The following is a 13,114-nucleotide window of genomic DNA, read 5'->3' as shown; positions in this document are numbered from 1 at the left end:
ATCTCTGGGATGAGGGATGTCAGAAATTGTGACCGGCTTTTTGGTAGTTATGCTGCTGTCTCTGCTGGTATTTCTGTTATCAAACAGACCCTGTCAAGGTGGATTATCCTCTGCACCCTGGAATTCTTCCATCTGACTGGGAAGTATGTGCCTGCTGGTCTCTGGGCTCTTTCAACCAGATCACTATCTGCCATCTCCGTCCTGCAGAGAGCAGTAACTGTCTTGGACATATGTCATGCGGCTATGTAGGCTTCACTGCACACATTTGCCAAACATTACTACATGGATTCCCCATCAGGGAATGGTGCTTGCTTGACCCAGCCTCTGAGTCTTGTGGTGTAGGAGGTGTTTCTTGCTCTCCTCCCTTCTCCCCATCTACATGCTGCTATGGAAGCTTATCAAATGTGAGGAATCTGTGGAAGGAAGAAATCCATTAGAAGAACAAATTGCTTACCTCTCAGTAATGTTCTTTCTGATGACTGTTCCTCCTACAGATTCCTCATTGCTTTCCCAACCTGCCCCTCCTGGTGGATAGCTTATGCACCTAATTTGTTCTACTGTCCCTCAGCTACTGAGTGCTATGGGAAAAGGTGTAACCCAGATCATGTAGCATGGCGGATCCATATATACTGGTCCCAATGGGCCTGCCTGTTGGTAAGCGCGCATAGGGTCTGTGCAGAGTCTTGCTGTACCACCTGGTGGTGGCAAACAATTCTGAAGACAACTGGCACTGAGGATACAATATCAAAGATGAGGAATCTCTGGGTGGAACAACCATCATGAAAAACATTACCCAGCGATAAGTAATTTGCTAACTCATGCTGTACATGCTTTTTTCTCCTTATGATACAGACTGATGATCGCTTGGTGTCAACAGACGGTTTTATGTTGAACTTCCTGTGGGTTCTGCAGCAGCTGAGCACCAAAATCAAGCTGGAGACTGTCGACCCCATGTACATCTTCCATCCCCGGTGTCGCATCATTGTTCCCAGTGATGAGACACGCGTGAAGGCCACGATGGAAGATGTGACCAGCTGGATTTCCAGCCTTGGTGAGTGCACAATACGTTCTCAAAAGTTGCTAACCTGTTTTGGGTGCCAGGAGAGCACAGTTGTTGGCACAAAAACATATTGTGCTGGTCTTCCTTTTGTATCTTTTCTCTTGGCATGCCTTTTTGATTCTTCAGCAAAGATGAATTTACCACCTCTCCAGGCTTACATTACAAGGGGCATCTCCTCTAGTGTTGACTTCTTTTGGGTCATGAAATCAATACTTCTGCTCATTTGAGAAATCTTGTAAATTCCATCATGACACCAGTTTCATTGCCACAGTACCCATCGTGTTTTGCACCTCCCTAAAACGTAAAGGTCTGTTTCTTTATAGCATATACGGATAGCAGATTATGCTACCCTACGTGGTAACGGACCTTAAACACCTTAAAGTAAGTGACCTTGAGAATGTAAGTGCATTGATCTTGTATTGGCATGAATGGTGCTTTCCTTGGTTTAAATATATATTTTAATTAGATCAGAACAGCTTCTTGAATGCCTAGGAGATCAAATATTGCACACCGGTGTTTGATAGACTCTAGTTCCTTTAGGTCCTACAGATTCTGCAGGGTCCACCCTAGTCCAAGGATGATAAAACAAGGGCCCTAACCTATGTTTCTAATGGACTCCTTCCTTCCACAGATTCCTGATCTATGATATCTCCCTGCGTTGCTGCTCTTTGTGAAAGTTTTCAGTCGCCATTGGACTCTGTGCGACTCTGCTTCAGCTCCTCTGGACGCCGTTACGCTCCCCGTGCTGGATATGACATCTCAGCCATTATATAGAAGCGCCAAATCCTGTAACCTCAGTTTCTTTTTTCCAAACACTCTGGTCGCTCTAGGAACACTGCTCTAAATTCTTATTTGGTTAAATAAATATTTGTGTACATCGAATACCGAATCCGACAAGGCCTTTGTGATCAAACCCTGTTGGATTACAGGCATCAGATGTCTGTTTCTGACCAGCACCACATTTGCCTTAATGCCTTGATAAAGACCCCAACATGCAGGACACCATGTCGTGCCATTCGATACAACCGAAGCCGCTTTGAGAACGTGAAGCAAACATTTTCGCCTTCCTCCACAAAGAGCAAGGTGATATCCGATGGCGAAGGTGGTCCACATCTTAGGGCTGTCGGACCCTACACATTCAAAGGTGCAGCATGACTTGACTGACATCCTGGGCGAGGGTCCTAAAAAGGGAGACGTTATTGCCTTTCAATCAGGCAGTAGAGGGGCCAGTGATGTAATTATGGGCCAAACCGGCTTAAGTTCTCATTGTGGACCGTGACCTAGCTAAGAAGCACAGGCCGGCACACTCTTGCCCCATGTTTCTTTCTGCCCATTCTTCACCAGAGAGCTTGGTGGTCCAGGCTGCTACACAAAACCTTAAATCCACCTCTTTCCTGTCCTTGTCCCCGCCACCAGGGAGAGCAAGAGATTAGCTGCATGTGGTAGGTTTCCAGTGCGTTAACATCTATCGCGCTCTGGCCAAGTTCTCCTTTGGTTGGTCATGGCGAAGGTATTGGAGCACATTCCTGAAGGGCAAATGCGTGAGGGTTTTGAGGCCCTTATTAAGGACTTCAAATAAGCCTCCTGTCAAATACTGCCATCTGATTTGGATACCACAGTCTGTTTTGCAGATCAATGGACACGAGCACAGTCTTAAGCAGATTTTCTTGGCTGAGGACATCTGGGTTTGCTGACGTCCAGACGAAACCTCTGAACACGCCCTTCAATGGCATGAAATTGTTTGGCACCAAGGCTGATGAGTCATTGCAGATGTTCCAAGCCTCTATGGCTACCACCAAGTCGCTGGGGCTGGCATTCCAGCAACAACAGTCTGCTAGCCCGGCGGGCCGGGGCGGGTGGTTTTCACCTATTTGCCACCTATGCCCAAAGAGGTAGAGGTCAAGCACCATTGGGCAGACAAGGGCAGTGCTGTACCTACAGCGGTAGGGGCCAGTGCGCCCCTATAGGAGGCGCTTCCATATCCAATGTGCCCTCTGCAACCCCTGGTGTGAAGCCTCTCAAGTGGGCTTCCGCCATTTGTCCCCTGTCAGAGGCAGAATATCCCTGTTTGCCGAGGAATAGAAATTACCACCTCAGAAGCCTGGGCCTTACAGGTCATACAGCAGGGATATTGCCTCCTTTTTGCCTCTCACCCTCCAGACCACCTGCCACGCCACCAACCCTTTTCTGTGGAACCTCTCCTACAGCTTCTGGCAAAAGGGGCTGAAGAACTTGTACCCTGCTTGGAACGAGGCAGTGGTCTGTGTGAGAAACCTGAAGGTGTCTCACCCGCTATTACCCGGTGATCTGTCTCCTAGGTGGCCAGGACATGGCCATCGCATTTGGATCCTGGGGGTGGACCAGTGCAGGAGGATCACCTAGATGAGGGCTCTTCGGGCAGTGGAAGTGGGACACCAGACGGCGAGACGTGGTATTCCGTTCCCTGTTGCACCTTTTCTCCATCCTACCAGGTAGGATACGTAGGAACTCAACTCACCCCGCCCCCTTTCCCGACACAAACGCTTTCTCACAAACAGCTTACTGTTGGAGAAAATGGACTAACAGCCGAGTCGTATACCTGACATGTCCCAACACAAGGGTTAGGCAGAGTCAGGCAATTACAGATAATTACAAACACATGACTTCCATCACACTTCCCCACACGGATAAAAGGCAGAGCACGAAAGCAGACTCTGAGCAGGGCAAAACACACGAGGAAGCAGCACTTCCAAGATGGCAATTTAATACGAGGAGAAAGACGGCAAGTACCAGCGAGGGTTACTAGGAGGGAAGTGCCCTTGATCTTCCCAGAGGAAAATCTTTACTTTCACGAGCCTTAGAGAATAAGAAACATAAGACCTGGAACTAATGCTGGAGAGACCTGCATTCTGTGTCAGAGGTGCCGGACTCTCCCACGTTGATAGCCAAGGCGGGGAGGAGCGTTTGGTGCTGTAGTACTCTCCTTGGCTCCTACAACAAAGCAGCGCCAGTAGAGTCAGCACAGCCGATGAGTCGGGGAGATTGATAGCAGACTGGTCTAGTGTTTGAGCCAAGGTTGCAAGCAGCAACATTGTATAAAGAAATCTGAAGAGAACAGTGTGTGAAGCGTATGTGACAAGCGACACGGATATAATTCAACATTAAAGAAGAGACTGAACTTTTGAAGCCAAGATAGATACCGTATGCAGAGTGGTCCGGTGCCACCTGGGTGCTCATTCGATGATCTCTGTTTGGTATCCAACTTAGAGGTGGCAAATGTAAAAGGAATTGTGAAATCGAAGTGGTCCTGCAATGGGTCAAGCTAAACCTTGTGCACATTCGAAAGTCTTTGATAGTTAATGCGAGCTGTAATTGGTCCGAGCCCGGCTGAGGCAGACTAATTGTGTAAAAGGAAGAATGTGAGCCCGGCTGAGGGGGATCCGGTGTGAACCGTGAGTGACCCGTGAAAAAATATTCTCTGAACATTAGAGAAGGGGCTGGGGGGGCGAGATCTGAGCCTAGCTGAGGGGGATCCAGGGTGAAGAGTGAATCACCTGAATAAAGTGTTTGGAAGAGGAAAGGAACTTTGTCTTTGTTTTGGTACATTATACCCACTGAATTAAGAGACTTTGATAAAGAAAGAGACTTGGGCACAGAAGGCCCTGATGCTGGTTATGGAACTGTATCCTCGTGCCGAAGAAACCAGAGTGTGCTATGCCAGAGTGAACCGCCTTGTCCCATGCTGAAAACATTGGGAAGGGAGGCCAACGGCCTGAACATCCTGACATAACATTTTTGTGAACACTTCTTTATTTTTCATAAACACTACCCCACACTATTTGTATTTAGAGGTAAGGATTGTCAATCGTTTTTTTAGAATAGGCCCTTTTATTTTGACAAGGCTCCACTATGACATCATTATTATTTGATGGTCGTAGCTTGCTTCCATCTGTAGATTTAGGATTAGATAGGTGTTTATCACGTCCTTGTTGAAGTTCAATAAACACCCTTGAACTGTGGTCACTTGTGTCTGTCTTACTGTTGATACCATGCATTCCTTACAGCTGGTACTGAACCTACTTTCTGGTGCCAAAGAAGGACAGGGGTCTGCAACCCATCCTGGATCTGCAGCTTCTGGGTTTTTACTTGCAAATGGACGAATTCAAGATTGTCACTCTTGCACAGATCCTCCAGGCCATGGATGTGAACGACTGGCTAGTATCCCCTGGATCTCCAAGATGCTAACTTCCATTTGGCTATCCACAAGAAGCACAGGAAGTGCCTTAAATTCAAAGTGGAGAACTGTCACTTCCAGTGCAAGTCCTCCCATTCGGTCTTTCTTCGACATCCAGGGTTTTCACCAAGCTGCTAGCAGTAGTGGTGGCTACCCTCAGGAGGGAACAAAAGAAAGGCTGTCTGCCCTTAATTGCGTAGGTGCGTGGACTATGGAAAACAATGTACTGAAAGAATACGTTCATGGGCCATACTTTTTTTGTCCTGTGATAAGTTGATTCATGAAGTGACCAGCCCTATATGTGCCAAAGCAATTGCAGTATATGAAACGGATGAAGATTTTTAAGAACTAGGGAGTACATCAACATCGTATATGAAGTTTTGTATCCTGATGAAGGTCCTTTGGGATTAGTGAATTTAGCGGTTGATGTGAGACACAACTCACCCAAAGAGCCGGAAACGCAATGTGTCGACCATAGAAAGCAATCATTCGCTTCTCTTTTTTTCACTATAGAGAGCAATTAGTTGCCTGTTTTGCACATCTGTCTCACCTACTAACCTCACTCCCTTGACGTAGTAGTTACTTCTTTTAACAAAAAATTATATTTAGCGCAGATTGCAGCGCAATACGTGTATTATGTTGTAAGTGTATGTTGAAGTATTGTATATGTGGTTGTCGTGCCATCATGAATTGTGTGCAATAATATATATTACATTATTTTTCTCACATTTCTCTGACCCATGAACTGATTCTTTACAGTTTTTTTTTATAAACAATTTTTATTGATTTTTACAACAAACAACACATAACCAACACACCCGACATTTTCGTTTACAAGTTTCTTAGTATACATTTGCGTGTTTTTATTACTGCCTTCCCCCCGCCCGCCTCTTTAACTCGAGCTTCCACCTCAGTCCTTCAGGCGTCCCTTCTTGGAGGGCTCATCTCCTTCGCCGCTCTCGGACGTGTCATATTCGTGTGAATTGGCATGGGACGATCCCGACAATGTGGCTACCGATTGTCTCCACGCTATCAAAGGTCCCACTTCATTCTTCTCCCCTCTGCTGGCAGCCTCATACCATACTACTGTCTCAGCGTCTGCCCATTTCAAGAGATCATTCCACCATAACTCTATTCTGGGTCTATGGCCCGCCTTCCAACTCATGGCTATTTTTCGTTTGGCCAGAATGTAGGCCTGGTCCTTAAGTTTGCACACATGTTTCAGGTTGCGTGATCTGGCGAATCCCCCCACCATTCATGCCCTTACAGATTCCACATCTAGCTTAATTCCCTTTTCAGATAGTCGTTGATTAATCCCCCCCCCCAGAATTTTCCCACCTCTGGGCACGCCCTGAACATATGGATCATCCCTGCGTCCACCTCCCCGCACTTGGGGCATTTTTGTGCTTCTTTGCTCCCGAATCTGTCGATCTTTCGGGGGTTCTTATACGCCCTATGGGTGACATATAACTGGATCTGTTGCAGCCTTCGCATTCCTAGATGCCTTTTTATGGTATCTCTGTGCCCTTTCCCATTCCCCGTCTTGCATAGGTACTCCTGCATCCTCCTCCCAGTCCCGTTGCAGCTGGACCAACTCCTTACCCACTCTAGACATAACCAATTTGTAAATCCGGGATATTTCGTGAACCCCCCCCCCTCAGATATCATATATTGTTTCTATGGCAGTGTCAGGTTGTTCTGCAAGTACTATTTCGGGTCACGTTTCCTTCACCCGTTTTACCATTCTTGTATAAGTGATGTATTGCCCCCTATGTACCCCGGTTTCCTTAACTATCGTTTGGAAGTCCACTGCCTTCCCATCTTGCCATATATCTCCCAAGGTCGCTAGGCCTACTGGCTCCCAGTGTTTGCGGATCCCTTAACTCAGTTGCTCATCCACCCAGCGTAGCGCCACTAGTGGCACCTGCGGGGAGCATGGGGTCGGATTCCCCATAGCTCGGCATTCTTTGTGCCATGTCTTCCAGCCTAGTTCCAGCAATCTCGATCGCCCTTTCACCTCTGATTTAGGTAGCTATATCAGTTCTTTCAGGAAATACGGGTCACATTCGTCCCCTAGCAGTCTGGATTATGCTGTCACGTCTTCCGACAGCCACCTAGCAACGTATTGGCCCAGCCAAATGGTATATCTCGAGGTTCGGCAGGTTTATACCCCCTCTGTCATACGTGTTCTGTAATTTCCATAGGGCAACTCTGATTCTGGAGTTGTGCCACAGAAAACCTCTGCAGAAGCCCTGGAGTTTAGTAAAAAATCGTCTCTGCAGCATGTGTTGGATGTTTACGAAAAATTGTAGTAGCCTGTGCAAGACCACCATTTTCAGTAAAGCTGCCCTCCCCACCATGACTAGGGGGAGCTTGGCCCAGAACCCCATACTGTTTTTGATACCTTCTACTGCTCTCTCCGTATTATATTTGTGCTCTTCTTCTATCGTGTGATATATGTTAATCCCCAGGTATCTAAACGTTTTGGTCTCCCAGGCAAGATAGGTAATTTTTCCTGTGGGACTCCTCTGTATCTTCCCAAGAGGAACATGCACGATTTCTTGGGGTTAACCACTATACCTGAGAGAGTCGCATAGCGCTCCATCACCTCCAAAATGTATTGCAAGTTTTCCTCCGGGTACCGCAAGTATAGCAGCATATCATCTGCATACAATGATATCAAGTGCGGTCCCCCCTTAGTGTAGACCCCTATCTCCTCATATTGCTGTCTTAGATAGATTGCTAATGGTTCTAGTGCAAGGATGTACAGCATCGGGGACCATGGACAGCCCTGTCTCGTGCCTCTGCTGAGTTGCCATTTGTCTGAAATGATTGCTTCTGTTTTGACCCTGGCTGTTGGAGAGCTATACACCAGTTTCACCCACCGCAGGTACCCCGGTCCGGTATCCAGGCATACTTTCGAAAACATAGTTTCGAATGACAAAAGTTTCGAAAAAAAATGCATAGAAAAAATGCATTTTTTTGCAGGTAAAGTTTTTTTTTGTTTTTTTTACTAAAATGGGTATTGAGGGGTAAAAAAACGGGTTGGGAGGGTTGGGATTTTAAAAAATGAATTTTTTTAATTAAAAAAATGTAATCGGGGCCCCCCCTCCCATTTTTTTTAATTAAAAAAATTAATTTTTCCGACGCATTTTTGTACGAAACTTTGTTATTCGAAACTATCAGTAGGAACCCCCCGGTCCTATCCCATATTCTTTCAGAGCCGCCATCAGCCAAGGCCACCTTACTGAATCAAAAGCTTTCACCGCGTCTAGCGAGACTATTGCTATTTCACTTGGGTCGCCCTCCGCCTGTTCTATGATGTGGTGGAACCTTCTGTGGTTATCAGATATACTTCTGCCTGGGACATATTCAGTTTGGTCGGGGTGTATGAGTTTATTTATTACTCGTTTAAGTCTATTCGCCAGCACCGCTGTGAGAATTTTACTGTCGTGGTTTAGCATGGATAGTGGTCTGTACGACCTACAGTCTGTGCTTGGCTTGTCGGGTTTGAGGAGTGGAATGATTGCCGCCTCCCTCAGGGATTCTGGCAGTCTCCCTTTCTCGAATGCCTCATTTAGCATTGCCAATAGTGGGGGGAGCACCTCTGGTCTATACGTTTTATAGAATTCGCTAGGGAGCCCGTCTGTCCCTGGGGCTTTGCTAGTGGGCAGGTGTATGACCACTGTCTCTATTTCCTCTATTGTGATTAGGGCATCTAGGTTCTCCCCATCTTCCACACTCAATTTAGGTAATCCTATATCTTCTAGCGTCTCCTGCTCTGCCGTCTCCCCTGCATCTTCATATAAATGTTTATAGAATCTAAGGAATCCCTCGTTCACACTCTCCTGGGGGTTCCATACTTGGCCCGATTCTCCCTTTATCTCTCTGATTGCTGATCGGGGTGTCTCGTTCTTATATAGGCATGCTAGCAGCCTCCCCGGTTTGTCTCCCCCTGCGTGTTGTCTTTCAATGTATTTTTTTATAGTTCAGGTTGCATAACCTCTCCCAGAGCCTGAAACATGCCTGTTGTAGTTGGCTTATATGCTCGGCATCCTCCTGTGAGGTGCCCCCTCGGTTCATAATTACTTCTAGTTTCTGTTCTGTCTCCTGCAATTCTCGCGTTATGCCCCCTTGGAGCCCTCTGGATTTGGATATGGCCGCCCCCCTTACCACCACCTTAAAGGTCTCCCATACCCTCTGACTCCACGCTGCCAGTATTGTTTTCAAAATATTCGATTATCTACTCCCTTAGGTCCTCTTGGAATGCAGTATCTTTCAGCGCTTCGGCTCTGAGCCTCCACGTTGGGATCCTGGCTCTGGGGGGCTGGTGTCTCCACGCCAGAACCAGAGGGGTGTGGTCCGATAGTATTCTTGCCTTATATTCTGAACGCACCATCTCCCCGATGAGTTCCAGAGTGGCGAACATGTAATTCAGTTTCGTGCATAGGTTTTGTGGGGCAGCATAGTGTGAGTAGTGCCTATCATTCGGGTGTTGCTGCCTCCATATGTCTTCCAGCTGAAAGTCTCTCAACAGGACCTGTAGCGTTTTTGCTGCGGGAGTGGGCTTATCTAGTTTCGTGTCTGATCTATCCATTTTGGGATTCAGCGTGCAGTTGAAGTCCCCTCCCCATATGACCGCGCCTCCTATGTGAGGACTGATTTTGCTATACAGTGTCTTGAAATAGGCCACTGTCTCTTGATTTGGGGCGTATGTGTTTATGATGCACAGTTCTCTGTTCTCTAGCAACCCTTGTATCACTACCATCCTCCCATCCGGCTCCACTGTGGCTTGCAGCATCTGGAAGGGTACATGTGGCGCTACCCAAATGATTACTCCCCTAGCGTATGCTGAATACGTTACTCCTATGGTGGTACCCCTCCACTTTTTCTTTACCACCTCCTGTTTCTCTTTGGTGAGGTGAGCTTCTTCCAATAAGGTTGTGTCCACTTTTTGCCTTCTCAGATGCATCATTACCTTATTTCTCTTCAGGTAGCTGTTGAGTCCTCTGACATTCCAGGTTACTATTCTAAGGTCTCCCATCTTCATCCATATCCCGTCCCTTCTCCTTCCCTCCTTGTCCTTTGCCCCATATATGTTTGGCATGGATATAAGCTCGCTCCCTAACTAACCTCACCACAAACACCCCAACAATCCCCCCGCCCCCTTTACTCCCGGTCTCCAGCGGTTGCTCAGTCTTCTGTATTTTGCGCTGTGGCGCATGGACGTAAGCTTGTTCCTTAGTTAAAATCACTGCACGTCCTTCATCTTTTTTCCCTCCCCTGTCCCTTCTCAACTCCCCAACTTGTTGCCCACCCTCTCCCCAACCCCAACTTTTGTCCCTCCTCCACCCTCCCTTCAGCTTCCGAAACTTGTTGCCCAGCTCCTTCCTGGATCTCAAGCACTTCCGCATCTAGCCATTTTCTCGGTCTAACCGATACTTTGTACTCTGCAGGGGGGGGCACCGCTCTAGCAGTATCCCACCTAAACTACCTGGGTGGTTGGTAGTAAGCCTCCTGGTGTAATCTCCTATGGTATACTATCACCACATATTAAATAACTATATTCCAGTCCCAATGTCAACGTTCGTGCCATACTTATCTCTCGAGGGCGCACTACGCATCAGCTTGGCACGTACATATGTCTGGTTTATTGCGCGTGTCCGCTCCCTTTCTGAGCATCTCCCTCTGTTGGACAGTTCCGTGAGTCCAGCCATGCTGACATGTCCTCAGGCGATTCGAAAAACAAAGCTTTGTTCTTCAGAAACACTTTCAGCCTAGCCGGGTACATCAACATATACTTGTAGCCCGCTTCTCGCATCCTCCTTTTCACCTCGACATAGTGCAGGCGTTGTCTTTGCACCAAAAGTGTGTAGTCCGGGTATGCTGTGATGGTCGCTGATGCTCTGCTTATCATTCCACCATTGCGGAAGTGTTCTAGGACCTTCTCCCTGTTTTTATAGTTTTAAGATCTTAGCAATGATGGGCCACGGCGGGGCTCCTGGTGGTGGTCTCCTCGCCTGGGTTCTCTGCGCCCTCTCCACTGCAAAGCCTTGACTCAGCGCTCCATCGGCAATCTCCTGCAACAACATGTTTTCCACATAGTTCGTCGGGGTGGTACCTTCCTCTCCTTCTGGAAGCCCTATTATGCGCATGTTGTTTCTCCGGGCGCGTCCTTCCGCCTCCTCTGCCCTATTCTCCAGATTGCGCATCTGTTGTTGCAGCACTAGTATGTCCTTCGCATTCGGCGCACACGTATCTGCGTTGACCTTCATTTCTTTTTCCAATGTCCCTGTGCGCTCTGCAAGTGATCTTACGTCTTGTCGCAGCAAGTTAAACATCTATACTCACTGCATCAATTTTAGACTCCAGGGCCACCTTCAGATCCGACATTGCTGAATCCATTTTAAGTTCCAGGGAGGACTTCAGCTCAGCAATGGCGTCCAGTACCTGCTGGTTTTGGGTGGCCATCTTCTCCGATTCCCGGGCGCCTTGGTCTCTGCTTCTGCTCGTATCAGACACTTGTGGCGATCTGGTGAAGTCCTCCATGGAAAACTGCTTCTCTTTGTTCCTGTGCGCTTTAGCTGCCATTCCACTACTCGCTAGGAGCCTGGCAATGGTCTGTGTCGTAGGGCTTCACCACCTCAGTGACCGTGGGCGCTTATTCCTTGTGCATGTTATATCTTCACCAGCCTAGTTCAGCTGGGTGCGCTGGTGCACCTCTAGCCTCTTCGGTCTTAGGCCCACCTTCTACTAGGGGGACCCTTACAGTCCCTTATTCCACCAGGCGCAGGCCGTTGCTGCCATGCAATTTAAACTCTGTCTCTTATGCACGTGAGTGCTTTGGCGCATCACGTTCAATATGCTGAGTCAGCACCATGGTCCTTTCTGGTTGTTCGTGTATGTGTCTGGGCTTAGGCGGTCACGTGCATAATGTAGGGTCAGAGCCCTACTTTATCAAATCACCAGCACTGTTGTCTACTCCAGGGGCACGTCACCTGCAGTGTAGTTCCCCTTATCCAGCCTGGTCCTTCCCATTGGTCGGCTGACATACACCTTACTGTCAGTCTAGTGTCCTTTGATGCCTTATTGCCGTGTGCTCGGGCCTCACACAAAGCAACAAACAGCACTCTCGTCAGTTTCACTTTCCTGGATTAATGTTTGCTTTCCCAACATACATTCATGCATTCCATCTCATGATGTGTGTTCACTGCGGTCCAACAGTCAGCACGTCCTATTTCCGCCTCGTGACCCTGCTAGCCGGATTTTCGCCCTAATTAAACAGCTGTCGGTAGCCCGGGCTGTATCTCTTGCATGCATGCATGCGTCGTAGTGCAGTCATGTGTGTTTGTGCGGTCAGCGAGGTGTTGCACGCTCGCAATACGCCCACGGCCGGGTCTCTGCTCACTGCAGTACGTTTTGGCTGCTCCACCGCAGTCTCTTCGTTAGAGTGCCGCTGCCTCAGTCCGCCGCTCTCGTCTTTCGCTTCACACGCGGCTCAGCTGCTGTGCAGTCCGCGTCTCCTCTGCAGACACGCAGTGTGATATTCTGTTCTGTGGACCCCGGCAGAGCCTCACTTCCCCCACTATGCGTACAGCGGTTTCTTCAAAGCCTGGGTCCGCCATTTTGTATCCTTTGTTCGTGTGTCATGTTGCAACAAAGTTCCAATTTTCCTCCGTTCCACAGTCAGTCCAACCTCGCGGCCCTCAGATTACGTGCGGCACATCTTCAGACGTCCTGGCTTCCAGTTTCAAGGCTTTCACCCTGCAATCAGCATGATGTTTAAAGGATAATTTTCGGATTGTGAGGAGCTACCACGGAAAGATGTCCTACACCATGGC

General features: G+C 48.0%; 1 protein-coding gene across 2 annotated transcripts in view; it reads left to right on the top strand.

Annotated features, from left to right (window-relative positions):
* UBE4B (ubiquitination factor E4B) overlaps nt 1–13,114 on the top strand; it is a 2,401,822-nt gene that overhangs the window by 1,021,442 nt on the left and 1,367,266 nt on the right. For both annotated transcript variants that reach the window (XM_069609995.1, XM_069609996.1), the window contains one exon: nt 853–1,051. In XM_069609995.1, the coding sequence (XP_069466096.1) occupies nt 853–1,051 (199 nt within the window). The remainder of the gene's footprint in view (nt 1–852; nt 1,052–13,114) is intronic.

Source organism: Ambystoma mexicanum, chromosome 8 (genome assembly GCF_040938575.1).
Source record: "Ambystoma mexicanum isolate Mex_15411 chromosome 8, UKY_AmexF1_1, whole genome shotgun sequence".
In the NCBI taxonomy this organism is placed as follows: Eukaryota; Metazoa; Chordata; class Amphibia; order Caudata; family Ambystomatidae; genus Ambystoma; species Ambystoma mexicanum.
Note: the sequence above shows the minus strand (reverse complement) of the source record. Positions and strands in the feature narration are given on the sequence as shown.